Source organism: Echinops telfairi, unplaced genomic scaffold, assembly GCF_000313985.2.
Source record: "Echinops telfairi isolate 266 unplaced genomic scaffold, ASM31398v2 ScPeMD7_7416;HRSCAF=8454, whole genome shotgun sequence".
Taxonomy (NCBI): Eukaryota; Metazoa; Chordata; class Mammalia; order Afrosoricida; family Tenrecidae; genus Echinops; species Echinops telfairi.
The window spans coordinates 2,418,655-2,446,090 of record NW_022111316.1 but is presented as its reverse complement, the minus strand read 5'-3'; the positions used below and the strand labels follow the sequence as shown (position 1 = coordinate 2,446,090).

Genomic DNA, 27,436 nt, shown 5'->3' with positions numbered 1-27,436 from the left:
ACAGGGCTGCTCTGAGTCAGAATGGACTTGATGGTCGCGGGCGTGAGGTGTGTGTGTGACAGATACAGGGCTGCTCTGAGTCAGAATGGACTTGACGGCTTGAAGTCTTAGTTCTGTTCATTCATTACAGAGCTGGGCTGCCTTGTGGAACGAACTGCTAACTGGAAGGTCAATGGAGTAAGTCCCCCAGCTACTCTGCAGGAGAAAGTTAAGGCCGACTGCTTTCACAAAGATTTATAGCCCCAGAACATTTCCACGGGGTCGTTATGGGTTGGAACTGACTTGATGGCAGTGGATTTAGGTTTTTTGTTTGGGAGGGCTAACCAGGAGCCCTGGGGGCATAGTGCTATCAGCAAGGTCAGCTGTTTGAAACTACCAGCGGCCCCTCAGGACAAAGTCGGGCCTTTCTACTCCCATAAAAAGTTAGTCCTAGAAAGTGACAGGGACAGTTCTACTCGGTCCTACATACGGGGTCACTACGAGTCGGCTTCAACTTCATGGCAGTCAGTTTGGCTTTGGTTTGCACAGCTAGCCAGAATCAAGAGACACTTTTATTTCCTATCTGTGGAGGATTATGAAAAGTTTTATATGAAGCGGCATTTGAGTTGAGATGAAGGGATACATTTGAGCTGACAGAGATGATACAGATGGGTAGTATCCAAAACGATTGAAAGGACTACCTACCTAAAGTAACACACACTGTACAATTAACCAGGAGACCAGGAGGGCATCACCTGCCCCAATGCCAAGTTCAGAAGTTGGGAGGGGGGCGGAGAGGAAAGACCAACAGAAAGCAGGGAGCAAGTGGGAAGAGTGCTGTCACATTGAGGGGGCTGTAGCCAATGTCATGAAGCAAAATGTGTATTAACAGGGGACAGGAAAACCAACTTGCTCTGCAACTTTCCTCAAAATGTAATAAAAATTACGAAAGAAAGAATAAACCCTATGGAAACCATCCAATTTAGCTAACAGTATCACCACGGATTCATCAATTATAACACGTGGGCCACACTAGTGCAAGCTGTTATTAAAATGGCAAACTGTGTGCTGGGAGCTCTCTGTACTTTGTTTCTAAACCTAAAAGAATAATCTATTAATTTAAAAATAATCCCTCCCATCCCCCACCCCCAAACAAATAACAACAACAAAATACAAAGGCTGAAATGTGTACACTCAATTTGGTCTGTTTCCTTCAATGTACACGGTTCTTACCTCTCTTGTCCAGGCAGTTTCCCCCTTAAGTTGTCATACATGCTACAGATGTTATGCTTTCTTTCGTCCACCAGGGCCGGCCGCTCCGCTTCCAGACTGAGGAGATAGCGCCTTTCGTAGTCCTCCACCTCAAGGAGTAAACTGTACGTCTGAGGGAAACACAAAGCAAGCCGAGGGCAGGTGAGGTCAGGATCACGGAGAACAGCTTGCAGTTGAGGAGGACCAGATAAGGGGAAAGTCCTTGAGTAAAGGCTGAGACGGGGTGGGGGAGTCTGCGCTCATTCAATCCAGAAACACGGGAGGAGAATGTCAGGAATTCCTCCACCACCCTCGATCCTCCTCCACCTCTGACCCAGAAGATGTGGTAAGGAGGAAAGTGAGGATGCTGCAGCGACAACACTGTGTTTTTATGTATTGTTAGCATCCTGTTTAACAGACAATTATGTATCACGCCACTACAAGCATGCCTCCCTATTTCTAAAACTGGATCATCATAAATTCATCGTATTAGTAGGTGACAGGCTCTGTTCCAAACACTTCTCGTGGATTCCCTGACTAGGCACCACAGGCCAGTGAGAAAGGTTTCACCGTCACTCTGTTTATACATGAAAAAAGTGGGCATCAGACAGAAAGGTAAAATAACTTGCCCCAGGTAGGTGTGGTCAGAAACGGTTGTGTGCTGTGCCCTTAACCGCCATGCTCTGGGGCCTCAACACATGGGTTTTGCGTCCTCTACCAGCCACCTGCTTATGTGTGACCTAACTGTTACTTAGGACCCAGCCCAGCACAGAGGACCTGGAGGACCCTCAAGATGGACTGACCTAGTGGCTGCAACAAAGGGCCCAACCGTAGCAGCAGCTGTGAGCACGGTGCAGGTCTGGGCAGTGTCTCGCTCTGCCATACGCAGGGCACTGACCTGCTCAGACACTGGGCTCAGACACGTGGCATAATCAGCCTGGACAAAGCCTCCGTATTTCTAAGTGCAGTGCTCTTACCACACTCGTTCCTGGGTGTTCTGGACACAACAGGGATAGAGGAAGAAACTAGCTATTGATCTAAAATTCACAGAACACTAATTCGCTGTTCACTCGTGTATACAGACACCTGACAATTATGGGTTGGAAACTAAAGGTAGCAACTTACTTTCTCGATTATGAAAAGAGTTTTTCGTCTTTTGTCCCGAACCTGTTTTTCTTTTGTCTCCTTAAAAAATGAAAAGGAAAAAAAAGTTAAGACTAGTCAATGCAAACTCTTTCCTAGTTAAAAATAACTTACTCAGTGTGTACCTGCAGGCTCCCTTCTGCAGTTACTCTGAGAATATAGACTCTTGGAGTTCATGATGTAAATAACACTAATGTAGACCAAGATTCTAAAGATGATCCAACCTACCCACACTAAACGTCGGAGCTGATTCACAGATGAGCAAAAGGTAATCATAGAATGCAGCACAGGCGGAGGCTATCACAGGACAATCTTAAACACAGAAATGACCACTGTTTTAAACAGCAACGTGGCATAAGAAGATGTGCCTGCCTGCAGGCGGTGCTATCCAAACAGAGCACTGCTGCACCCAGGCCATGACTGCTTGCCAAGGAGACCCGGCTGTGCAAAGCCAGGATGGCAGCCACGTGGTGCTGGTCAAGGAAGCAGCTCCTTCTTCCCACCCCATGCCACAGGGACCCCACAAATGACCATCCTCTTTCAAGTGCCCAATTCTGCCAAGACTTACATCATCCTCACTCCGAGACGTTACAACAGCATCGATCATTTTGCGGGGATTATTCACACTCGAGACAGTGAGCTTTCCCAGAGAGCCTTCAAACTGCACTACAAGGACAGAGAAGTTCAACAGAACAAACACTTAACAAAGCAGCCAGCAGCTTTCAAAGATCTTTACCTTCACTACTCAGTCTTTAACAATTCTCCATAAGAGAGCTAGGTATTACCCAATGTAATCTCTTATTAAAACTTATCCTGCCCCCCCCATCTACCATACTTAGGGCAGTGGTTCTCAACCTGTGGATCGCGACCCCTTTGAGGGGGGTATCGAATGACCTTTTCACAGGGGATCGCCTAATTCATCACAGTAGCAAAATGACAGTGAAGTAGCAACGAAAATAATGTTATGGTTGGGGAGTCACCACCACATGAGGAAGTGTATGAAAGAGTCATGGCATTAGGAAGGTTGAGAACCACTGATTTAGGGATACTAGACATTTTCACAGGTTTAAAAAATCATGGAACCAAAAGTAGAAAATGTTATCTGCAAAGCACTGAGGCTATGCATGAGAAAAGGTTTAAGACATCTCTTGTGTCCATCTATCTGACTGACAGGCAACTCCTACTTGCCCTTTAATGTTAGGTAAAACTGCCTTCACTTGGACTGAACCAAACTCCCCTCTTAATAAATTCACCATCACCATCACCTTCATCTGCTGCATCACGGGGAACTTTGACAGCATAGATTCTTACACAACTGTTGACTAAATAAGACCCCCAGGCACCTGTTCTTACTCACCTACACACTGGAATCAGAGACACACTCATGACCATTTCTTAGTCATAACCAGCGCTGCCCTGTATACATTACTTATATTTCAGCACATCCGCAGTGCACCTCCAGTGTCTCCTATCACGGGCACAGACACAAGGACCTTACCTGGCTTATAGGCGTGCTCCAGTTTGGCCACCTGAGGGGTGATGAGCTTGGTGCGTTCCTTCTTAGGGCCCTCACCTTGCATTTCTTCAGCAGCTGATAGTTTCTCCAGTTTCTCAAAGTAATTCTGCCACACAAGAAGATTTGAGTTGCAACACAAGCACACAACAGGGCTGCGTATCACCATTAAATAATTGATCTACACTCGCAGCAATAACATGACTTCAACTCCACGACATGTTCTGAACTCTTAATTTGCTAGGTTGCCATCAACTCACTTTATCAACAAATTCCAGTTTTTAAACAAGTTAGTCACCAGTGGTGATGTCTGTAACTGCCAACAGAAGGAAGCAGATTATTGATGCCCAAAGCCAAAACACCAAACTCACTGCCACTGAGTCGATGCCAACTCATAGTGACCCTATAGGGCAGGGTAGAACTGCCCTGAGTTCCTGAGACTCTAAATTTTTAGAGGAGTAGAAAGCCTTCTTTTTCCTTCGGAGCTGGCTGGTGGTTTCGAACTCCTCAACTGATGCCAAACGGTTTGATGATGCCAATCTGAGAGCCTCTATGTGAAAGAAGTAGAATGCATATGGCGGGCGGGTTGGGTGAGGGTGGGGGCTGGGCTTCAAAAAGTTCATAGACAAATGGAATTAAAAGATAATGGCAATTTTTCATAAAATTTCTAAAGCCACCTTATTTAAGCAAACTAGTCACTGAACAAGAGAGACCACTAGCTTGAGGATAAAATTTGCTTAATCGGTTTGCTGAAAACTCACACATTAAAACCGACACCAGTTCAACAGGTCCGACACTTGATCGCATTCTTCCAGTTCTGTGATCACCCTCATCCTGACTGCATGGTACCTAACAGCAGCAGCAACATGAAATCATGACCCTAAACCTCTAAGCCAAGCAACCAAATCCCCGAGGTGCTGTAAACAGGCTCAGCATCTACTCTTTTCTTTTTCTTGGGGGGGTGGGAGGGTGTCATGGATGTAAATGTCTATCACACAACTGTGCCCAATTACACTTTCTGTAGGTGTACGACTTATTGTCAGTAGCTATAATAAATAGACTATTCACCTTTACCCTTAATTAAGGCAACTTTACCATCACCGTTGGCTCCTTTTCTTCTCTTCCTCCTGCTCCTGGTAAGCTATACATTTGCCTTTTCTTGTCTTTTTAAGTGAGGTCACCACTTTGTCCTTTTGTGCTTGGCTTACTTGGCTCCGCCTGATGGCTTCAAGCTCCACACAGAATACAGCATGCAGCAAGAAGCCGCCTCTCCTACTGGCAGCGCAGCTTTCCATGAGGTGGATGTACCGCACTGTGTGTGTTCATGTACATGCCTCAGAGGCACACAGGTTATTTCTATCTCTGGCCTGCTCTGAATAGCACTATACTCGCATACAAGTCTCCTTTTGAGTCTCTGATTGCAAATCCTGCTGGGTAGAGAGTGAGGAGAAATGCTGGGCCAAATGAGTTCTATGTTTAGTTTTCCGAGGACCTGCCACATTGTTTTCCAGCAGGGCTGTACCACTTTTGCACTCCCACCAGTGGTAACAGGTAACAATTCAAATTTCCCCACATCTTCACCAGCTTTTGCTGTACACGTGTGTGGGAGTGGAATGGTGGGTTTGACTTGCATATCTCTGATGGCTAACACACACTCCTATGTCCAGAAGCAGCACACAGCAGTTAGCTGGTAGTGGAAATCATCCGGGTAGGGATACAGTGCTTACCTGGTAGTAGAAGTCATCCAGATAAGGATCAGTGCTTTGCAGTTGCATCATCTGGATTTTGGAGACCCAGTCCTTTTCTCGCTGCAGCATGAGATTCGCATACGGATCCTTTCGAAGATGATCTTGATGACTGTTTCGATGACTTCCTCTATCTCCTGCACCATTGAGATTCCGATGCTGACTGAAAGCAAACAAATGCCGCATTCACTCCAAGTGGTTGCATTCAGGGTAGCATATAACAACAAGATAATTCTTAAAACCACCGACCCCAAACTCAAGCAACATTGTAGTGCACAGAACTGCCTCATGGGCTTCTGAGACGGTAAATCTTAACAGGCGTAAAAAGCCTCATTTTTTCCCTTCAAGGAAAGGGTGGTTTCAAACCGTTGACTTTGTAGTTAGTAGCTCAAAGAGAAGCCACACTACCAGGGCTCCTTTTTGCTAAAAGGGCGTAAAAATAATTGTGTTTTAATAGAACTTAAGAGGACAGAGCTACACAATACATAATTAAAATAAATACCATGATCAGAGAGCCTACCAGGTGCTTAGTATTTTCACCCATGGACATTTTGTGTAAGCCCTCCAAAATAAGCCATTTAATTTTCTCCACTTAAACTAACCACTGAGACCACGAGAGATCAAGTAACTTGTCCAAAGCTGTCCATACACCCTGTGGCACAATAAAAGATATCTGAACATACATATGTCAATTTGAATCTAAAGTCTACATACTTAAAAAAAAAAAAAACCTCTAAAATTATGAAATATTTCAATAAGATCTCAAAATCTATTTTCTGAATTCAGAGATGTCTCAATTTTTACTGAGATTTATAATCTACAAAATTATAATTCAGCAAACACTATAGCAAACATCCACTAACCTAGCATCTGGATTTTATGATAAAACCTTTTTTATGGCCAAATTTGCGTCAGCTTAAAAAAAAAAGGGGGGGGGGGCTATTCAAGTGACACAGTGTCCCTATCAGCAGTCCCTCTTCTGGCCCTGAGTCCCAGTATTGAGTCTCTTCCTTCTGTGAGGCACCATCACCCTCTCTTTCCCTGACCTCAGGCAATGTTTTACACCCGATGGCTCCTGTGCACATCTTTAAATACTACACACTTAAAAATCATCATATTATGCTACTTTGCCTTTCAGCTATCCAGAAATAATAGTGGACAAAGAATTTAAATTTTTCCCATGGACATGTTGAAGCTCCCTGTATCATGCTTCTTGCTTTGGTACTCAACATTGTTTTTGATTTCACCCACCCGGATCACATGCCCAATGCTAGGATGCAGTGAGTCTACATTCCCAACCTCATTCTTGCCACCTTTTTTCCCCTCAAGAGGCTGTATATCCATTCCACCCTAGCACAAGTGAGGCATTTCAAATTGTGCCTAGCTGATGATAGAAAATGGCTACCTCATTTTAATCACAATTTCTTGATTAAGAGAGAGCTGGAGCTTTTCTTGCTTATGAGCCACGCGAGAACTGCCTATTAGTGTATGCAGATAATAGAGACATATTCATCTTTCCCTTTACGGTTTGTACTTTCTGAGTCTTAAGAGCTCAGACTGGATTTTTGTCTTCTGAAAAATATCCTAGAATGCTTCTGACATGGTGAAGGAATTATGCACACTGCACAGAACCAGAAAATTGAGAGGATCAAGAGATTTCTCTCAGTCATGGTTACTTTCTTTATTTTTTATAGATGGGGTTTTGTGGCATCTAAGATTCAAGAAAGGAGTGGCTTTACCTAATTTGTTCTTTTTATCTCTAAAACCTGTCATAGTGCCTGGCACACACATAGTCCTCATTTCTGTCCATCATGGCTGAATCCGCATCCAGCCAATACGCATTCATTCACTCGAAGAAGAAACACAGAATGGCCATTGGCTTCACATTAACACCCAAAGGCAAGGCTAGCCACTCTATTTCAGGATCACCTCTGAGCAAGGATGGCGAGCAAAAGGCAGCAAGAGCACAAATACAGTGAGAACTTGGTGCAGGGTGAGTACACATGTTCATTAAGACATTAAAAATCAGACCTAAACTTTCATTGCGATTTATGATCACCACAGTCATAACAATTTGAAGAACAGTTCATAGTATCTTCTTATTTAAAAGCTAGGGCATTAAAAACATGAAATTGTAGCTTTTGTAATTTGATTTTCCCAGCAAAGTTATCTCAAAACGAATTAGATGGATGAAAACGGTGAAATGTGATGCAGCGCACCCTATAATGCTGTCAAAATCAAAAGCTGTGTGCGTTAGGAAGACACAGGAGTGGGCTGGGTACTCACTTTCTGTTCTGTTGCTGTCTTTGATGCAAGAGCCGGCGGTGCTGGGGGTGAAGGTGAGTCGTGTCTGGTCGAAACATTGGGGCCTGAGATCTAAGAAAATAGGTTCAAGAGTTTCAACTGTGTGAGGAGGCTTAAGATTTGATGTTTCAAAGGACCCAGCAACACAGCACAATTCCACCCAGGTTTACTCAGGGAAACACTCCTGTCTAGTCTAAGGATATCGGCTCTAAAGAAGAAGATGCCACTCTCTGACCTATCTTGCACAAGGCCCACATCTCCATTCCCAAGAGAACGGTCATAAAATTCAAGCAAACCAGCCGCTCCAGTAGCAGACGTCTTTCAGTAGACTGAAGAGGCTCAGTTTCAACTATTTGGGAAAGACACAGTATGCAGAATATGTAATAAAATGTGATTTTGCTGAAGCAGGAACTTGAACTCTTCTTGTAAAACAAGAGGGTGGAATAAATTAGCTTGTGTTGCCACCAGCAGAGCGGACTTCTCAGCAGCTCGATCTGTTTCTGGAGAATGTGGAAATTCTTATCAAGCGGCAGGCACTGTGTGTTCTGTCAGTGTGTCTTTGTAAAAAGGGAATGAAGCGAGACGCAACAAAGTTTAGGATAAATATTACAAGCGTGGATTAAACTTGTAGTGAGACTGTGTACAGGAGACATGTGTGGTTCTTGAGGAATGTGTGACTCATGAGAGAGGCTGGAACTGGTAAAACATTTCCGTGCTTTGCGATTTGAGGATCATCTAATCTGATCCACTCCAATCTCAGAACACATTGCTCTGCAAGAGCCACTTCTGTACTGTATTACTGATCAAGACACCTGGCTGACAACGGATGAAACAGAAGGCTACGTTTGGGATACCTGAGGTTTTGCAGGTGAGGTCCTGGGCCAGGAGGGTGCTGCGGTAGTGGAGGTGGGGTAGCGGGGCGGGGAGCACTGAAGAAGGCACGAAAGCCTGGTGCTGGGGGAAGCATCTGCCCAACTCGCCCTTGCAGCAACTTGGAATTCACGGCAGCTAGTGGGCTACTGACAAATCCCGGGACCCGTGCAAACTGGCTGGGAGACATCCGTCCAGGCTGTAGCTACAAAGAAGAACAAGACCTTGGGTTCAGTTCATGCATGGCTCTGCATCTAAAGTTTGACAACCTGTCCACCGCCCCTTACACACACACACACACACACACACACACACACACACACACACCCATGGTAGAAAGGCTGAGTGGTGGGCTTCTGTAAAAATTAGAGCCGGGAAAACCCTATGGAGCAAGTTCCTTTGCTTTTCATCAAATGTGAATACTTTTTCCATCAATAAGTTTAAAAAAGAAAACAGAGGCAGTAATGAAAGAATAGAGATGGCTATTATCATCTAATGGATGGAGCCCCAGTGGTGTAAGTCAAGCTCGTGGTTGTTAACCAGAAGGTCAGCCGTTCGAACCCTCCAGGTGACAGAAAGGCCTTGGCAGTCTGTTTTCACAAAGACAACCTACAAAGGCCTATAGGGCAGCTCTGTGCAGTCAATACAGGGCAGCCCACAACAGCAGCACTCTTTAGTGAGCCTCTGAGAACCTAGGAGCTCTTGGGCGGGCGGGAGGGAGGGGGGGATGTTTCCTAGGCTTACCTGAGCTCCTCCGAGAAGCTGTGCTCTCTGGAGAGGGCTCAGAACTGGAGGTACACTAGGAGGGAAAGGGTGACCTAAGAGGGAAGAGTTCTAAGGAAAAAAGAAAGAAAAGTTATATTCATACTATGAAATAGGCACATACATCAATCTAGTAAGGGCACTCAGTTACAACACAGGCAAAATCTTGCAAATAATAGCGCAACATTTCCCAAACTGGGCGCTGTCACTCACTCCCTGGGGGGCACTGGATCACTCAAGGGAGTTGCAAAAGCAAATACCTACCCTTTATCCTGAATGACGAGCTATAGTACCAAAGTTTTCAATGGCCTGGTGGGCACTGTCCCCCCACGCCCCCCACACCAAAAAGTCTGGGAGTCGATGCTGTACCAACAAGCTTTCCACTGAGGGAATATACAGAATCGACAGTGCTAGAAGGTATAAAGTACTCCGATCTCATGGCACAAAAAAGTAGGAGAATGAGGGGTGCGGACATTGAAGTAGCAGGAGGCCAGAGAGTCACACCAAGGATTCCTATTTCGCAGATGAGAAGGACATGAGGTGTAAGTTGACTGATCATGATGGGTCACAAATTCTGGGCTTGGGGATTATCAGATCCAGATAGCCAAGTATGAGGATAAAAAAGGCTCCCAACCAGGAAGATGGAATATACTGACGAAGGCCCCTCTTTGGATGCCGTCAACAGTTTTTCTTGGATGGCTAACCTAAAAGGCAGCACAGCAATTCGAGCCCTTCTAGTGGTAACATGAAAGAAAGGCCTGGCGACCTGCTTCTGCTATAACTGAAACCAAGAAAAAACTCTATGGAATAGTCAACTCGGTCACACACAGGGTGGGTCTCCATGAGTCACATCGACTGGACAGCAACCAATAAGAGTAACACATACTGGTAGTGTCCACACAGGCGGCACAATGACGTACCGGGACACCGCAGAGCTGGTTTGGAGACATTCTCTCACCATAGGGAGCAGGGTAACGTGATGGCACTGGAGGCCGGACATGGACTGGCTTCGGACACAGGATCTATCAGGACAAGCATATACACAACTACATTCAATTAAGTCAGCTTTTCCTCCACCTACACTCCCTCCCCTCAAGTACTGGCAGAGCCACAGAGCTCAGTGCCAAACCCTGCAGCTAAACAAACTGTTGCGGCTATGGGTCACTTCCTCTCTCCAGAGTCATGCCAAGTGCCAGTTCTCACAGAGGAAGGGTTAGCTAATTCTCCAGTTACCCCACCCTTCCATGCTATCTGAGGGAAGTGCCAGCAGATATTCTGACTTGCAAATTCTCTCCAAGAGGATCAGTTTTGGTAGCAGCGAGGGGGAAGGAATAAGAAAGCTGGAGGATTAACTAAGTCCTTTTCTGAGGAGCCTGTGATATGGCCACCGTGCTCAGCACTTTCCTGATCCACACTGTGACTCCACCGGACAGCGAGCCTAACTAGGCCATACCAACACCACCCTCCCCCCATACCTTCCAAATTGGCCTTCCTTTTCAGCTGCTGGTTTCAGGTGGAGGGAAGTCTATGGAACAGGACTGCACAGGCTCTAGGGAAAGCAGGGATATCTTAAAGGTAAAAAGGGATGTGGACCATGCCGTGTGCTCCCACTCCCACCAGCTTTCAGTTCTCTCTGCATGTTTTGGGCAGCCTCCAAGACACTTTACACAGGACATCCATGCTCAGCGTGGTGAGCGGTTCTTCTTCTCCCCCAATTAAAAGGCAACAGCAGCAGCAAGAAAGGGTGCTAGGGAATGTGTCTCTGATTTGCACTAGTGTCTTCTCTAATTGGCTAGTTTTCTTTCTAATCTAATGCCTACCCAACACTGCCAACCCTCTTCCCGCCCAGCATCACACATTTCCCAAACGATTGGGCCCAGATTCCCAATAGCCTGGGCTGAGTGCCTGTTAATGAGAGGTACCTGCTGGTTGAAGCTGGGCACTGCCATCTGCTTAGGTGGGGTGCCTATGGGAACAGCTCTCACGGGGGGGCTCCCAATGATCGGGGAAGTGGACCTCCTGGGTAATGCACGCTCAGAAAGATCCCGATCATCTTCTGGGCCTTGTGGGGGCCTTTGGGGCAAGGCATATTCTAGTACAGACACGGTAGGCATTTCCTAATGAAAGAAGTGGTTAAAACAAAACCCCTCAGAAAACAGAAATTAGCAAATTGGAAATATTTTAGCAATCTCTTCAGATGCCCAAATATCTTACACGTTTTAAGTTTTACTTTTAAATGTACGTGTAGTAAAAGGCACTCTCTCTAGTAGTGTATAGCTCTCTATATTTTGATACACACATCTGTGATCAGCCACTTTAATCAAAGTTTAGAATAGATTCATTCCTCCCTCAAATTCCCTTGTAGTCAAGCCCTCCTACCCCTGCCAGCCAGCCACCCCTCAATTCTTTGTCCCTGTAGTTTTGCCTGGAAATGACTTTTCAAGTAATTTAAACTGCAAACTGACGAATTTTAGTTTCATTGGCTCCTGATTCACCTTCTCACAATAGAGCAAATGAGCACTGCCGAGGAAGGTGAGGCAGGGACATCAACAGGTACAGCTGTTTGGTGCTAGATGCAGCAGTCAAGAAACTATTGGCAACTGATGTACACTTAGCCATTCTTTCACGGAGAAAACCGTGATCTGAGGAGCTAGCACGAAACGTGCGCATGTTAGGAATGTTAGAGAAAGAGGAAATGTTTAATACCTGAGCAAGCAGTGGTCCTCGAATTCGCCTCAGAACTTCAGATCCATCCCAGATGCTGGAATTGAGACTTCCTGGTTGGGGCTAATAAAAGAAAAACAAACACACACACATAAAGTCTAGATGTGTGGAACGCCTGAGTGACTAAGCTGCTGCTGTGGAACATGAGGATCCAAAAGAGCCTCCACTGCTGGAGGATAAAACAGTAATGGTGCTCTACAACACACGGTGTTTCAGCTTCGTATCTGCTATCTCTGGGAAGTGGCTTATCAATCTACTTTCAAAAGGTAATTCTTTCATTACAAATTCCTTGCCATCGAGTTGATGCCAACGCATAGGACCCTACAGGACAGAGTAGAACTGTCCCTGTGGGTTTCTGAGACTACTACTCCTTATAGGAGCAGAGAGCCCCATCCATTCCCCCGGGCAGCTGGTGGGTTTGAACTGCTGACCTTGCTGATCACAGCTGTTCATGATCCCAGCTCATAATCACTACCCCACCACGGGCCCTTCTTTCATTATAGTAGAGGGCAAAAATGGCAAAGCTCAATACCCCTCTACATGAATGCCAACCGCTGTGATTGTCAAGTCAGATCCAACTTACTTGCAAAACTGGTCTGGTCTGCACAGCCCTCATGATAGCAGGGTCTTCTAGTTCATTTTCGATCACCATTTTACTCAGCCTTTCTGCCAGGTTCTCCTCATGGTCACCCAGCAAGTCCATCTCATCCCTTTCCCCGTTGCCTGTTTGTTCAGGAACTGCCACCGGCACCTTCTCTTCCAATTCGGCCAGGCGCTCATGTGCTTCCTGCCAATCATCATCTACAGGAAACCAGGAAAAACAGGCCGTTCATACAGGCACAAAAGTTTTATGAAATTCTTTAGTTAGCCAGATGAACAAGTCCAACTCCGGAGAATGAGAAGAAAGCCAAGTTTCTACTTAGCGATGTGAAATGAGGCTCATCATAAGAGACACATTCAAGTGGGCTTCTCACCAGTAGGAACTAATAAATATTGTACCAGAGATAATATTTGAATGTTTAGATTCAATACCTTATCAAGGGTGTTCATACTATATTTGGAGACCGTCATAGATTAAATTGTGCTCCCTGAAATGTGTGCCAATTTGGATGGGCCATGATTCTCAGTGGTTTAGCAGTTACATGATTATGTAAACGGGCAGCTATGCAATCATCCTCATGAAGTGATCAAAAGTATAAACCAACGAGAAGATTAAGTTTGGGATATAACACCCTTAATCTCGTCATACCCTTGATCCAATATAAGGAGAGTTTCCCTGGGGTCTGGCTTGCAACACATTTCACCTTCCAAGAGGTAAAAGCAGAGAGTAGAGGATCTACAACCACGAGTAACGAAGCCTGTCTTTAGGAACTGGAGTCCCTGCACTTGTTTTCTTCACACTGAGCTGCAATCCACACTGAAGGCTGCAGTCTTCGATTCTCATCAGCAAGTCTCTCAACAAACCTTCCTTCAATCTTGATGCTGTGGTCTTTGTCACAAAGCCCATCCACTAGAGGCATATGCTCAGCACATACGTATGAGAGGATATAGCCTGACACACATCCTTCCTGATTGTAAGCAATGTAGCAGAAGATGACAATGCAGTAGGCGTATAGAAGAAACGTTGACTGTGGACACCGGAGAAAGGAGCATCCCAGGCAGAGGGATTGTCGGCACAAAGATTGTAAGGTGTGAATCAGAGTGGTGGATTTAAGAAACAGCAAGGAGTGGAATGAGCAAGACAGAAAGAGTAGAAGTTTTGATCAAGGAGGCAGGCAGTGGGAGCTCATACAGGTCCTTGTGGGGTACTCTGGTTGAAATGGGGGATCATTGGAGAGAGATCTTGATGTGGCTACTGTACATATTTACATGTGAATCATAAAAACAAAAGCAGTAAAGGCACCTTTATTTAATATGTTTACAGTTAGCATTATACAATGGATGCTTTTTAAAAAACAATTTATTTTTTAATTATTTATTTACTTTTATTAAACGATTGTTTTATTGGGGACTCTTACAACTCTTGTTATAATCCATACATCGATTGCATCAGGCATTGTTTGTACACATGTTGCCTTCATTAATTTCCAGGCATTTACTTTCTATTGAGCCCTTGGTATCAGCTCCTCATTTTCCCCCTCCCTCCCGTGGCTCCTTTTCTTAAAAGCGACATACGGACTGCTGCGTTGAAGACAGGGCTGTCAGTGTTGCCATGGAGGCTTGTCAGGTGTCTTCTGTAACTTGGGGAGAAGGGTGTGGTGACTTGCGCCAGGATCGTGCACACTGTCTTTGTTCTATCTGTGCACTACTGTACAATCTGTAGCACTGACAGGAGGATTGATTTATTTTCTTACTAATTAGGATGGCGTTGCATTATTTTTGAGTCCCACTATAGCACAGATGGAAAATCTTCAGAACCTTCTGTCGCTGTTTCCCTAAGTAGACCATCTTACTTTGATCATGTCTCTCATCTAGGGTTCCCAATCTGATCAATCCATTCTCCATCAGAAAAGCTCTCACGCCCCTCCCACTCCACTGAAGCTTCCCCCCACAATCCCATTTCATTCTCTCCACTTCAATCTAAGCACACAATATTTTCTAACCCACAAAGGAAGTGGTCTTCCGTGCATGCTACATATTTCTCTCGTAGCTATGTTTCTGTGTCTTAAAGTTCGAGAGGAATAACACATAATTCCCTTTATAATAGCAACTGAATTCTGAAAAACTGTCCTTGAGGACAATACCTTCAATCTACTTTTTCTAAATACTGCAGAGAATCAAGTGGAAGAAAGAGTCAGAGACACCACTACAAGGAAAGGAGAGGACAACAAAACCCCACGGTGCCTGGTACACAGTAAAGGTGTAATAAACGGCATCTATTTTTTCCTGAGACTCGTGTACACCCTGTGAACTACCTTTACTCGTTCTTTCTGCATTCAAATATATATGTGTTAAAGAAATATGTGACCTAGAAAAGTTCCCTATAATTGTATCAGTTGTTGGCGAAGTTTAAAAAAAATGCAACCTGTCACATTTCACTGGCTTTCTTTTGACCTTAATGATTTTGTACACCTTTCCATGCGTGTACCAATCCAAAATACCAAACCCACTGCCACTGAGAGGGGTTTCTGAGACAGCAAGTCATGCAGTTTTTCACCAGGTACATATGCCCTTTAGCTCATTAGAAAAAAAAGTCTATGTGAATATATGTGTGTTAAATATCTATATCTATATTCAATTTTATTTGGTAAGTAACTTGATTTTTCCCCACAGATGAGCCTGTGGATCATTAGCAATTTTTAATGTTGCTGTTGCTGTCAGGTGCCACTGGGTCAGTTCCGATCGACAGTGACCCTGAGCACAACAGAACGAAAGCACTGCCAGTCCTGCACCATCTTCCCGGTTATTTTGATGTTTGAGCCTATTGTTGCAGCGGCCGCGGTGTCAATCCATCTCACCGGGGGCCTTCCTCTTGTTTGCTCCTACTCTCCTCTATCTAGCGTGATGGTCTTCTCCAGGGACTGGCCTCTCCTGACACGCCAAAGTATGTTAGTCTCACCACCCTTGCCTCTAAGGAGCACTTCTGGCTGTACCTCTTGCAAGATAGAGTTATTTGTCCTTTTAGCAGTTCGTGATATTTTCAATATTCTTCGCCAGCCCCACAATTCAAACACATCCATTCTTCTTTGGTCTTCCTTATTCAATGTCCCACCTTGACGTACATATCAGACGACTGAAAACACCATGGTTTGTGTCAGGCGCACCTCGTTCTCAAAGAAAAACCCTTGCTTTTCAACATTTTCAAGAAGTTTCGTGCAGATTTATCCAATGCAATGTGTCAAGAGTACTGATTATGGATCTAAGCAAGACAAAAATCCTTATCAATTTGAATATTTTCTCTTGTGAAAAACCAACTGAGGTGCTATGTCAGAGATCCTATGCCTTCCCTACAGCAGACTTCATCGTGTACCCTTTCCAAAAGATCTAAAAACACAATGCCTGAAATATGTTAGTGACTGAACTCAGTCCACATGCCTCAAAAGGACAGTGGGTGGGGCAAAGGAATACCAAGAGAAATGAAGGGGTGAAGGTGTGGTTTCCTCCATCTGATTAAGCCGCACATGGATGGAATCTGACCGCTTCCACCATTCCACTTGCTGTAATACTAACCTGAGAGCTATTTCAAGGCTATTTTAAAACAGAATAAAACGTAGATCTAGGCACTTTCAAGTTCCTAAAGGAGTTATTGATAAAAGAGATATAGAAAAAATGGGCAGTCCTTTCAAATCAAGGCAGAAGGTTTCAAAAAATTCCCCTTGGATGGTTTTAACCTAATTGGTTATTCCTATGGATTGCATTTATAGTCACTTAAACTTTCAATTCCTCATTTGCAAAATAAGGATAAAAACAATAGTATCTCAGACACAGGGCTGCAGTGAGAATATACTCACAAATCTCTAAAAAGTTTATTAAAATGTTTCTATCTTTCAAGTCTATTTTCTTTCCAGCTCTTTGAAGCCCGCTCATGTATAAAACTGTTAAGACGGTGCCACAATAAAACAAGCATCACAGGCTGGTGTGCTTCTTCCATGTGGGCTTTGTTGCTTTCTCAGCTAGATGGCTGCTTATTTACCTTCAAACCCTGTGTGATCATGAGGTGTCCATTGGATCAGATATCAGTCATCAAAGACCCAGAACAAAACATTTTATCGACGTGAATGAGGGGGAGGGTAGAGTGGAGACCAAAAGCCCATTTGTAGATAATTGGACATCCCCTCACATAAGGGTCACAAGAGAGAAGCCAGTCAGGGTGCAGTAAGCACAGATGAAACATACAACTTTCCTCTAGTTCCTTAATGCTGTCTCCCTCCCACTATCATGACCCCAATTCTACTTTACAAATCTGCTAGACCAAAGCATGTATACTGGTACAGATAAGAGCTTGAAACACAGGGAATCCAGGACAGATAAACCCCTCAGGACCAATAATGAGAGTACTGAAACCGGGAGAGGAAGGGTAAGGTGGGGGGGAGATGGGGAATACCGAACACAATGATCTATGTATAACCTCATTCCCGGGAGACAGACAACAAAAAAGTGGGTGAAGGGAGACTGCTGTCAGTTTAAGACATGAAAAAAAAAAATTATCAAGGGTTCATGAGAGGGAGGGTGGGGAAAGGGGAAAAACAAGTAGATACCAAGGGCTCAAGTAGAAAGAAAATGTTGGCAACGTATGTACAGATGTGTGACACAATGGATGTATGTATGGACTGTGATAACAGCTGTAAGAGCCCCCAATAAAATGATTTTTTATAATCACATAAATCTAAAGTTTTTATTATTAGAGAATGAGCTGCAGCTAATGCAATGATGATGACAATCCTAAGTCATGAAGAAGATAGTGACCAAGGAAAGGAAAGATGTTTCACACCATCTGTAGCTAGTTACTACAATCAAAACAAACAAAAAAACCCAAACCATAATCAAACCCTTTGTACTAACAGGTGTTATTTAAGGCATTCAATCCTTGAATGAAAAACTAGCAAACAGAGGTGTATCAAACAAGTCACAGGATGGTCTAGAAAGCAATTCTTTCTTTGCATCTATATCATCATCTATATATAGTATTTTGGAAATGTGTACATGAAATTTGTGTATGTATGTATTTGTAGGAGTCGTGGTGGCATAGTCAGTTAGGCATTGGACTACTAACCACAGGGTCAGCAGTTTGACTCCACTAGTCACTGAGTGAGAAAGATGAGGCTTCTAGCTCCTCTCATGAAGATCTGAGGCCTTGGAAACATACAGGGGCAGTTCTATCCATGCCTGATAGAGTTGCTATGACTTGGAATCAATTTGACGGCAGTGGGTTTTGCTGTGCACATATAATGCATGGGAGAAAGAAAGAGCTTTCTATTTCCATTAAGTCTTGGAAACCCACTGGGGCAGTTCTACCCCTGCCCTAGAGTTGCTATGAGTTGGAAAAAACATTTTTTAAAATAACATTTTATTGGGGGCTCTTACAGCTCTTAATAACAATCCATACATCAACTATATCAAGCACACTTATACATGTTGCCATCATCATTTTCAAAACATTTTCTTTCTACTGGAGCCCTTGCTATCAGCTCCTTTTTTCCCTCTCTCCCCAACCCTTCCACCCTCATGAACCCTTGATAATCTCCCTTCACCCACGTTTCTGTTGTGTGTCCCCTTGGGGGAGGGGGAATGTAATACATTGATCATTGCAATCAGTAACACCCCCCCCCCCTCCCGACCTTCCCCTCCCCTCATGGTATCGCTACTCCTATTCTTGTTTCTACAGGGTGTACCTGTCCTGGATTCTGTGTTTTAATCTCTGATCTGTATGAGTGTACCTACTCTGGTCAGATTTGTCAGGTAGAGCTGGGGTCATGACAGTGGCAGGGTGAAAGCATTAAAGAACTAGAGGAATATTGGGGGTTTTGTTGGTGCTATACTGCACCCTGGCTGGCTTGTTCTTTTTTTGTGACCATTCTGTGAGGGAATGTCCCATTGTCTATAGATAGGTTTTGAGTCTCTACTCTGATCTCCTCGTTTGCATAGATGATTGTTTCTTTGGGGTCTTCTGAAGCCTTATACTTGATCCTGTCGACACCTCGTGATCACACAGGGTGGTATGATTCTTCCATGTGGGCTTTGCTGTTTCCCTGGTAGATGGCCACTTCAAGCCTTTAAGAACCCACACGCTGTATCTTCTAGTAACCGGGCACCATCATCTTTCTTCACCATATTTGCTTATGAACCCATGAAAAAAATCATTTTATTGGGGTTCGTGCAACTCTTATCACAATCCATCCATCCATCCGTGTCAAGGTATGTACCCATTTTGACTTCAGCGATCGTGAGGAAGGTGAGCATCACAGAATGCCAAGTTATTAGAACTCAGGGACTTGAATAGAGGCCCAATGTCCACCTTCTACCTTAATGCTTAATATACAATTAATGACATAGGCCTATATCCCTATTGCTTATATATTCACATATTTACATGTATATACTTACATTTATACCCCTATAAATGTCTTTTGCCTCCCAGTTTGTTCCTCTATTTTCTTTTACTTTCCTCCTGTCCTACTGTCTTGTTTGATCTTCATTCGGTCTCAATAATTCCTCTTGGCTACATTGCCCTTGGCTGAACCCCAACAGGCATTCTGTGCCCTCCTCGCCATTGATTTTAGATCTCTTGCTGTCTCCCGCCTCCCTTTCCCCCCATCTCCCTTGTCCTCCTAGAACCGCTGGTCCTGTTTTCTCCTTGGGATTATTTATCTTGCTTATCTTATATAGATAGATGTGAAAAAGAAAAAGAAAAAAAGGGCCTATCAATAAAGAGCTCCAGGTCTGTCTGCTTACCCTTCTGTATGTTTTCCAATCGAGTCTGAGGAGCTAGGTGCCAAGCCCTGCCCTCCGAATCTGAAGTCTATTTTCAGGATTCCTCAGGGATCTTGTTGCTTCTCCTTGCTGCTCTGCTGCACTCCCTAATTGTTTTGCCCCGGTGAGGGGTGTATGTGTGTCAGACAGGGCACAATTCCCGCACTGTCTCCAGTGCTGTGGGTCAGCGAGGGGATGTCGTGTCTCACAGTAGGGCTGGCCCTATGATCCTTTCTGTGCCTTGGCTACTCCAAGCAGGAATGTCGTCCTTGGGCGTGGTGGGCCAGGATGCAGTCCATTCTTTCTCTTAGTTTGCTCCCACGTGGTCCGGGCAGACCCGACATCCCCCTGGGCTGTATCTTCAGTGCTGTCCTCTGTAGTTCACGATTCTGGGGAGGGGGTCGATATAGTTGGATTGGGGCTGGCCCCACAGACCTCTGTTACTTCCCTGCTTCATTCTGAATTGGAATCAATTTGATGGCAGTGGCTTTTGGTGTCTGTATGTAAATGTAGGGAGAAAGACAGGGCTTTCTATTTCCATTAACAGGTACGTCTTGGAAACTCACCAGGACAGTTCTACCTTATCCTACAGGGTCACTATGAGTCAGCATCGACTCAATGCAGTACGTTTTGTTGTTGTTGTTATAATACCTATCTATACAAGGGGGCTTCAAAAAGTTCACAGAAAAATTCCTTCGCTTCTACGTTTCTATGAACTTTTTGAAGTTCCCTTGTATATGCAATATGGTCACAGTACTTATGCTAAGATGTTTGGAAGAATTCAGATTTTAATTCTGAATTTTAACTTCACATTTCAAGTTTATAGTTTTCTCAATGTTAAGAGTTCATAATTAGAAAGCTCTTCTCAAAAAAACACCTCTTGTCCATTATAAAGTTTGCAGGCCATTAAGTCCTTTTCATCGCCTTTGTAAAAGCTCTAAGATACAAAATGGGCTAAATGTATGCGATGATCACTGCCTTCCTAAATGGGCTTCAAGAAAATTTACGGGGAAATTCCCATCTTTTAATTTCACTTGTACTTTCTACAACCTGTTCTTTCACCTTCTAGGTATTTTAATGTGGTGTACTTTTCTTTTCCCATATCATATGAAGTATAGCTCTGCACACTCTAATATATACTTTTTAATCTTGCAGTTTTATTGGCATATGATTCACATGTCATACAATTCTTCTCCCCAACCTCCCCTTCCATACTCTTAATATCATTTTAAGGGATGATCATTCCCATTTTGTAAGGACACGTTGTTGTTAGGTGTCGTGGAGTTGCTTCCGATTCATAGTGACCCTGTATGCACAGTCTAGTGCCAGCCTCTGCTGCTGCCACTGTGTCAACCGTCTTCCTCTTTTTCTACTTCCCACATCTGATGTACTTCTCCAGGCACCGGTCCTTCCTGATAATGTGTCCGGAGTGAAGTGTAGTCTTGCTACCCTTGCTCCTATGGAATATTCTGATTGTACTTCTCCCAAGACAGATCTGTGTTTTCTTCTGACAATCCATAGTATATTCAATCTTTTTAGCTAACATCGTAACAAAGGCATAAATCCATCTTACTCGTTGTCCAGCTTCTACACGCAGATGAGAGTGACAGTATCATGACTTGGGTCAGGAGCATCTTAGTCCTCTAAGTAACACCTTTACTTGTAATACTTTAAGTGGGTCTCGTGTGGCAGATTTGCAGAATGCACTACTTCACCATTTCATGACTGCTACTTCCATGTGTCGATCATGGCTCCAAGTACAAGGAAATCCTCGACAACTATAATCTCTTCCATATCTACAACTATAACCATTTACCATGTTACCCACTGGTCAAGTGGGGAGTTCTGTTTGGTGTTTGGGCGTAATCCATATTGAAAGCAGTAGTCTTTGATATCCATTAATTAGTAAGTGCCATAAGTCCTCTTTGCTGTCAGCAAGGTTGTGGTACCATGTACATTTTGCAGGCTGTTAAGAGTATTCCTTCAATGCTGATGTTGCGTTCTTCCCCACATAGTCCAACTTTTCAGCTTATTTGCTCAGTATATAGATGAAGTGTGGTAGAAGGATGCAACACTAGCCACATATCTCCTGATTGCAAACCACACAAGAACTCCTTGCTTTGTCTGGACTACTGGTCTACGTACTGGTTGAACATTTCCCCTTCTTTACAATGTTAGCCACATTTTGTTATGATCTACACAGCCCCAACACCTTTGCATGACCAATAAACCATCTTCCTGGTATTCCAAGGTCTATCTGACATTTAAAATGATACCCTCAATCCATGTTCTCTTCTAGATTCACATTAAGGTTCCAGAGGTTCTCAGACTGTGTATTACTGCGACTGGTTTTCTGCATTCGGCTGAATCGCTTCTCTTTTGAATGGGTACAAATAGGGATCTTCTCCAGTCAGCTGGCCAGAGAGTTTGTCTTTCAAATTTCTAGATACAGATAAGTGTAACCATATTACATTGGTTTGCTAAAACACCAGAACTAGTATTCCATCAATTCTGTGAACCTTGTTTTTCATCAATGACGTCAGTGCTGTTTTATATCTTCCTTCAGTTCCACTGGTATTGACATAATAATGTCATAGAAACCTGGAAAATGACTTTCCATAGCAGTTTGGAAGTCAACATTTTGTGGTTTAAAACTGAACCTAATTACTATGCACCTGCATCTTACTATAACATCTATAAATCAACTGAATTATCATGTTCATCAGAACTCTACCCACAATAGCAAGAAAATGGAAACAACTTAAATGCCCATCGATGGAAGAATGGGTACTCTGGCACATACCCCAATGGAATAATGATGAATCTGTGAAATACCTCTTGACATGGATGGAACTGGAGGACATTATGTTGTGTGAAATTAGTCAACCACAAAAGGACGAATATTGCTGAGACCATTATTACTAAAGATATAAAAAATAAAAATCAAGAAAAGTCTTTCATACTAAAAGAACCAGACTTTGATGGTTACAAGAAGGGAGGGAATGGGAAGTCATAGGCTAAAGGGTAGATAGACGGGTGTTAACTTGGGAGAAGGGGAAGATAATATCCAATAAAGGAGAAATGACGGGGAAAAATTATGGGAACAGAGCAATTGGGAGGTTTGATTAAAAAAAAAAATCTTTTTGAGGTTTGATAAATTGTTGAGTATAAAAATGATGATTCAATCAGTAAACCCTCTAATTCATGATAAAAAGTTAAAACAAACCAACCCAGAATACACGTGACCTTGGCTAGGCGATGCTTCTCAGTGGTTAGGCATTTATGTAATCATCCCCATGATGTCAACTGATGTGATCAGTCAATCAGTTGCTAAGTGGATTAGGGAGGGATCCAAAAACCAAACTCACTGCCAAAGATACCATTCCGACTCACAGTGCCCAGCCCTGATCCACAGGAGGATGTTTCCCTGGTGTGTGAAAGACAGACAGACAAAAGTTCAGTGGAGGGAGAAGTGAGTAGAAAGATATGAACTTGAGCACTCAGGTGCTTTACTAACTTCATATTCCTCCTAGATCCTGGGGAAGATTGATACCAACAAACAGGGAGAGCACCAAGGGATGACAGGTCCATAGATGCTGAAAAGAGACAGGACCTTCCCCCCAGAGCTGACAGACAGCCCCCCCCTCCCCCTGGAGCTAGCACTCTGAATTGGGGAGAGAGAACTGAGAGAGAATAAATTCTACATAAATCCACCGTGGTAGGCCTAGGTAGGTAACAAACACAAACACAATCTAAAACCAGTATTAGTGGCATCAAGTTAATTCTGACTCACAGTGACCCTACAGGACAAGGTGGAACTGCCCCTGTGGGTTTGAGACTGTGACCCTATGGGAGTAGACAGCCTGTCTTGCTCCCAGAGTGGCTGGGGGTTTTGAATTGTGTACCTTGTGGTGAGCAATGCAGCACTACAGCACTAGGGCTTCTCTAAAAGCAATGCTAATCCTAATGTTTTGTGTATTTGTCACTAGATAACTAAGAAACATTTGTTACAGTATTTGAACACAAAGAGTTCTAGAAGTGCAGCATATTTGTGATTTCTGCATTGTTCCATAAATTATCACTGAACTAATTTCCAAATCCAATCTGCAGTCCACATCAGCTCCCTGCTTTTTAATTCTATTCTACTTCCCTTTCCCTGTGATCTCCAAGGAGAGACGACAGGGCCTGAGATCATGTCATGCTCTTGGACGGTCTCATCTCCTAGGTATGGCTATAATCCAAAAGACTTTGGCTCACTGACATAATGGGTTCAGCTTCTTTATCTTAAAATCTTTTCTTGAGGTTCCTAAAAAATTCTGGAAACCTGGTTGACAATACTGTAATACACTTTTTCGTCTTTGCTAGTTCAGTCAATTGAATCAAAGCTTTAAGCTGTGTAACTGCAAAGTGAGTAACCATTATGTTACTTTAAGACTTCTCATTTGCATCTTGGGATTGATTACTCACTGCCACTAAAATTTCCTTCCTTCCTTATATGTAAATGTACTATGTTGTAACAACAGAAAGTCTGTAAGTTGCAAAGAGATAGCCACACATATTTATGCATTCCAGCACAAACATTTTTTTTAAAGACCATACTTGTTTGTTTTTTTCCTGTATAAAAAAAGGAGCCCATTATATAAAAAGTAGGTAAGAGGGGAAGACAATACATACCCCCTGGGGTAGGAAAACTGGAGGGGGGGGGAGGTAGAAAGGAGAAGAATATGCATCAAAAGGAGGGGAAGAGGTATATTATTAAGGCAGCAAAATATTCTCTGTAAAAAGATGATGAAGGCAGAGGCTAAGGCACAGAATGCCTCCTCAGTGAGGAGGTAGTTAGGGGAGGGGAAGGGGGTAGGGGATCCTCTGGGGGGGGGGTTCCTCTTCACTCAAGCCAACACAAACATTCTTATTGCTGCTTCCCAACATCAATAGTAGAGGCAAAACTATTTGCACTGACCCTTACCTATGCATTTTAGGATCTCAATCTTTACCATATATGTACATGCTTGCTCCCTAAATTCCCCATAGCAGCAATTGTTACACTATTGCCTATAAATTTAGCAGCCCTCTATGACTTTCTCTAAGGCACTGAAAAATTTCATTTGTGCACAAAACTTAAAACTCACAAAACTCATCAAGTCTTATCAGGACTCTTCTGGGATAAAAGACTTGTGTTAAAGGCACTATAAGACAACAGCAGGGTCATTCACTCTACTCTTGATAAGACAGATTTTAAGCAGAAACTCACATACCCACACGCCCTAGAACCTGAGTCTTCTATTACTACTACTACTCACTACCACAGAGTAATCCTGACCCTACAGGGCAGAACAGAATTGTCCTTGTGGGTTCCTGTGACTAGTTGTTTACAGAAATGGAAAGCCTCATCTTTCTCCTGTGGAGCAGCTTGTGGTTTGGAACTGTATACCGTACCTGAGGTTATCATCCAAACATGTGACCATTGCGCCAGGAGTCAATTGTATATTCCTTTTACTTAAATGATGTGTCGTACACACCGAAACCTTCCTCTTGTAGAAAAATGTCAAAAGCTGTCCAAGTGCCTACTTTTGTAACCATCTGAATTCTTTATATTGTCAACATTAAGCTATAGCCGAAAGGGTCAGGGCTAAGACAATACCTGGTGCTTTAGGTGAGACAAGCAGGAGTCTAGAAGGGAGAAGTTTCTAGTGAAGTTTCAACTATTCTAAAAACAAGAGTAGATAATCGTGCCAACCCAGGTGATAATACAGAAAAATGCCACTTACCAATTGCCCCTGACCCAAAAGTATCATCATTGAATTGGTCAATCTCTTCATCTTCCTCTCCCAGGCCCTGAAATGCATCTTCATCTTCATCTAGAGGGCAATCCTCTAAAGACTATATGAAAGACAAAAAGAGGAGGAAAGAGCTAAGCGTTTCATTACATCACATCTTCATTTTAAAAACGTTCATTTTCTCTTCTCTAATGAACATAGCTTTATTATGACGTCCTGTAAAGATGGCCTATTCTTCACTCCCCAATTTGTTATATTTTAGGATCTTCCTTTCTTTCAATTGCTATCGTCTGTTCCTTACATCATTTCTCCTTCTTCGCCAAGTGTTTTGGTTGTACAATATTTCAAGTCTCTAATAGCATTTCCTCATGAAATGAAGGAAGTAGGCCTGCAACTACCTTTACACCACGGGTTGGAGCAGAATGAAAACAAATACTGCATCATTTTGCTTGAATTTGATGTATCCTTTCCAACAAAGTTCTCATCTTCCTCATCATATTCATGCCATATTTTACAGACGATTAATCCCTTGTAAAGCTTTCTCTTCATCTTCCACTCTTTCCCTTTAAGTCCAAACTCTAGTCACACAACAGAAAGCTAACTTTTCAGTGAGTACCGATAAATGAATTCTGGGAAAGCAGTAATATGGCAAACTGAAGTTCTGGTTCCACCACTTACAAGCCCTGTTCTTTCTGATAGGACAACAATCATGTTTCAGGCTCTGAGCTAGGCTCTAAGCTTTAGTCTTCTAAACTGTAGTTTGAGTACAATAAACTCACAGCCATTGAGTGGATGCATGGGGACCCTCCAGGAGTTTGCAGACGGTAACTCTTTACAGGATTTACAATCTCTTATGGAGTTATGGGAAAGCCCCATCTTTCTACAGAGGAGTGGTTAGGGGTTTCGAACTGTGGACCTTGCAGATTGCAGCCCAACCATGTAGCTGTGACAGGCTTTGATGGGTCCCTGGTTGTTGGTGCCATCAAAAACAGTAACTGTGACTTGAACACATTAAAATGTTGAGTTTAAAACTTTCCCCCCTTCTATGTCACCCTTTTCAACTGAACCTCCATGCGGTCTTTTTTCTTTTGGCAGCTTCTGCACCCTGTATCCCATCATCTTTCATGCTTACGTAAGAGCTGTTTGGTCTTAACGCCTATTAAGTATGAAGCAGATCTGCTTATAAATTCCAAAGGCTCAGGATCAGAGCACCACAAACTCTTAATAGGTAAGCTTGGTGATAACCTTGCCCGGCTGGCTACCTCTTAGCAAAGTTGTCATCCCCCAAATCCAAACGGACTCAGAGTTCAAAGTTACCAGGTCATCCTATCCAGCCTTAAGACCTCACAAACGTTCTTAAAGCAGACTCACTAGCTACTCCGGCCCTCCACATCAAAGGTAATTTCCAGTCACACACACCCTTCCAAAGGACAGGGATCTACTGAGCCAAATCACCGTTTGTTTTGAATTGGAAAGACATGCCCTTTGATTCTACAAACCCAGAAACTTTGGCCCAGAGATCTGGGGTCACCCAAGGTCACACAGTGGGTTAGTAATAGGGTCAGAATTCCCGGCACCCGGCACCCAACTCAAGCCACCCTTCATTCGTCCAGGAAACTTCTGCTGGACACGCCCCTTCCAAATTGGAGGCGCCCCCCCCCCATTAGCACATAGTCTAGGAGCCAAGTCAAGGGGCAGGTCCATGCTCCCTCGACTGGGCTGCTGAGTGCGTGCGGGTCGCTTTGAATCTGGGGAGACAGGGGTGCACACCCCAGGGCGGGAAACGCGGCTCTGGGCATGCCGGTGGTGGGGGGCGAAACTACCTCCTCAAGAAGGGCTGCGGGATCGGTGCAGAGCGCTCCCCTACAGGTCTCGTCCTCGGACGGAGGTGGAGGGGCCTGGTCGCCGCGGGTAGCGGGCCCTCCCCAGGGCAGAACCGAGGCCAGCTCTCCCCAGCG

The 27,436-nt window shown here is 43.8% G+C and overlaps 1 protein-coding gene across 1 annotated transcript in view; it reads right to left on the bottom strand.

The window, feature by feature from the left end:
* PATL1 (PAT1 homolog 1, processing body mRNA decay factor) overlaps positions 1-27,436 on the bottom strand; it is a 41,422-nt gene that overhangs the window by 12,131 nt on the left and 1,855 nt on the right. Inside the window, exons 2-15 of the mRNA XM_004714924.2 lie at positions 27,302-27,424; positions 25,470-25,581; positions 12,875-13,092; positions 12,274-12,354; positions 11,490-11,684; positions 10,488-10,589; positions 9,550-9,639; positions 8,790-9,010; positions 7,918-8,007; positions 5,614-5,794; positions 3,872-3,995; positions 2,942-3,039; positions 2,356-2,415; positions 1,213-1,361 (exon numbers count right to left, since the gene is read on the bottom strand). Of these exons, the coding sequence (XP_004714981.2) occupies positions 1,213-1,361; positions 2,356-2,415; positions 2,942-3,039; positions 3,872-3,995; positions 5,614-5,794; positions 7,918-8,007; positions 8,790-9,010; positions 9,550-9,639; positions 10,488-10,589; positions 11,490-11,684; positions 12,274-12,354; positions 12,875-13,092; positions 25,470-25,581; positions 27,302-27,424 (1,844 nt within the window). The remainder of the gene's footprint in view (positions 1-1,212; positions 1,362-2,355; positions 2,416-2,941; positions 3,040-3,871; positions 3,996-5,613; positions 5,795-7,917; positions 8,008-8,789; positions 9,011-9,549; positions 9,640-10,487; positions 10,590-11,489; positions 11,685-12,273; positions 12,355-12,874; positions 13,093-25,469; positions 25,582-27,301; positions 27,425-27,436) is intronic.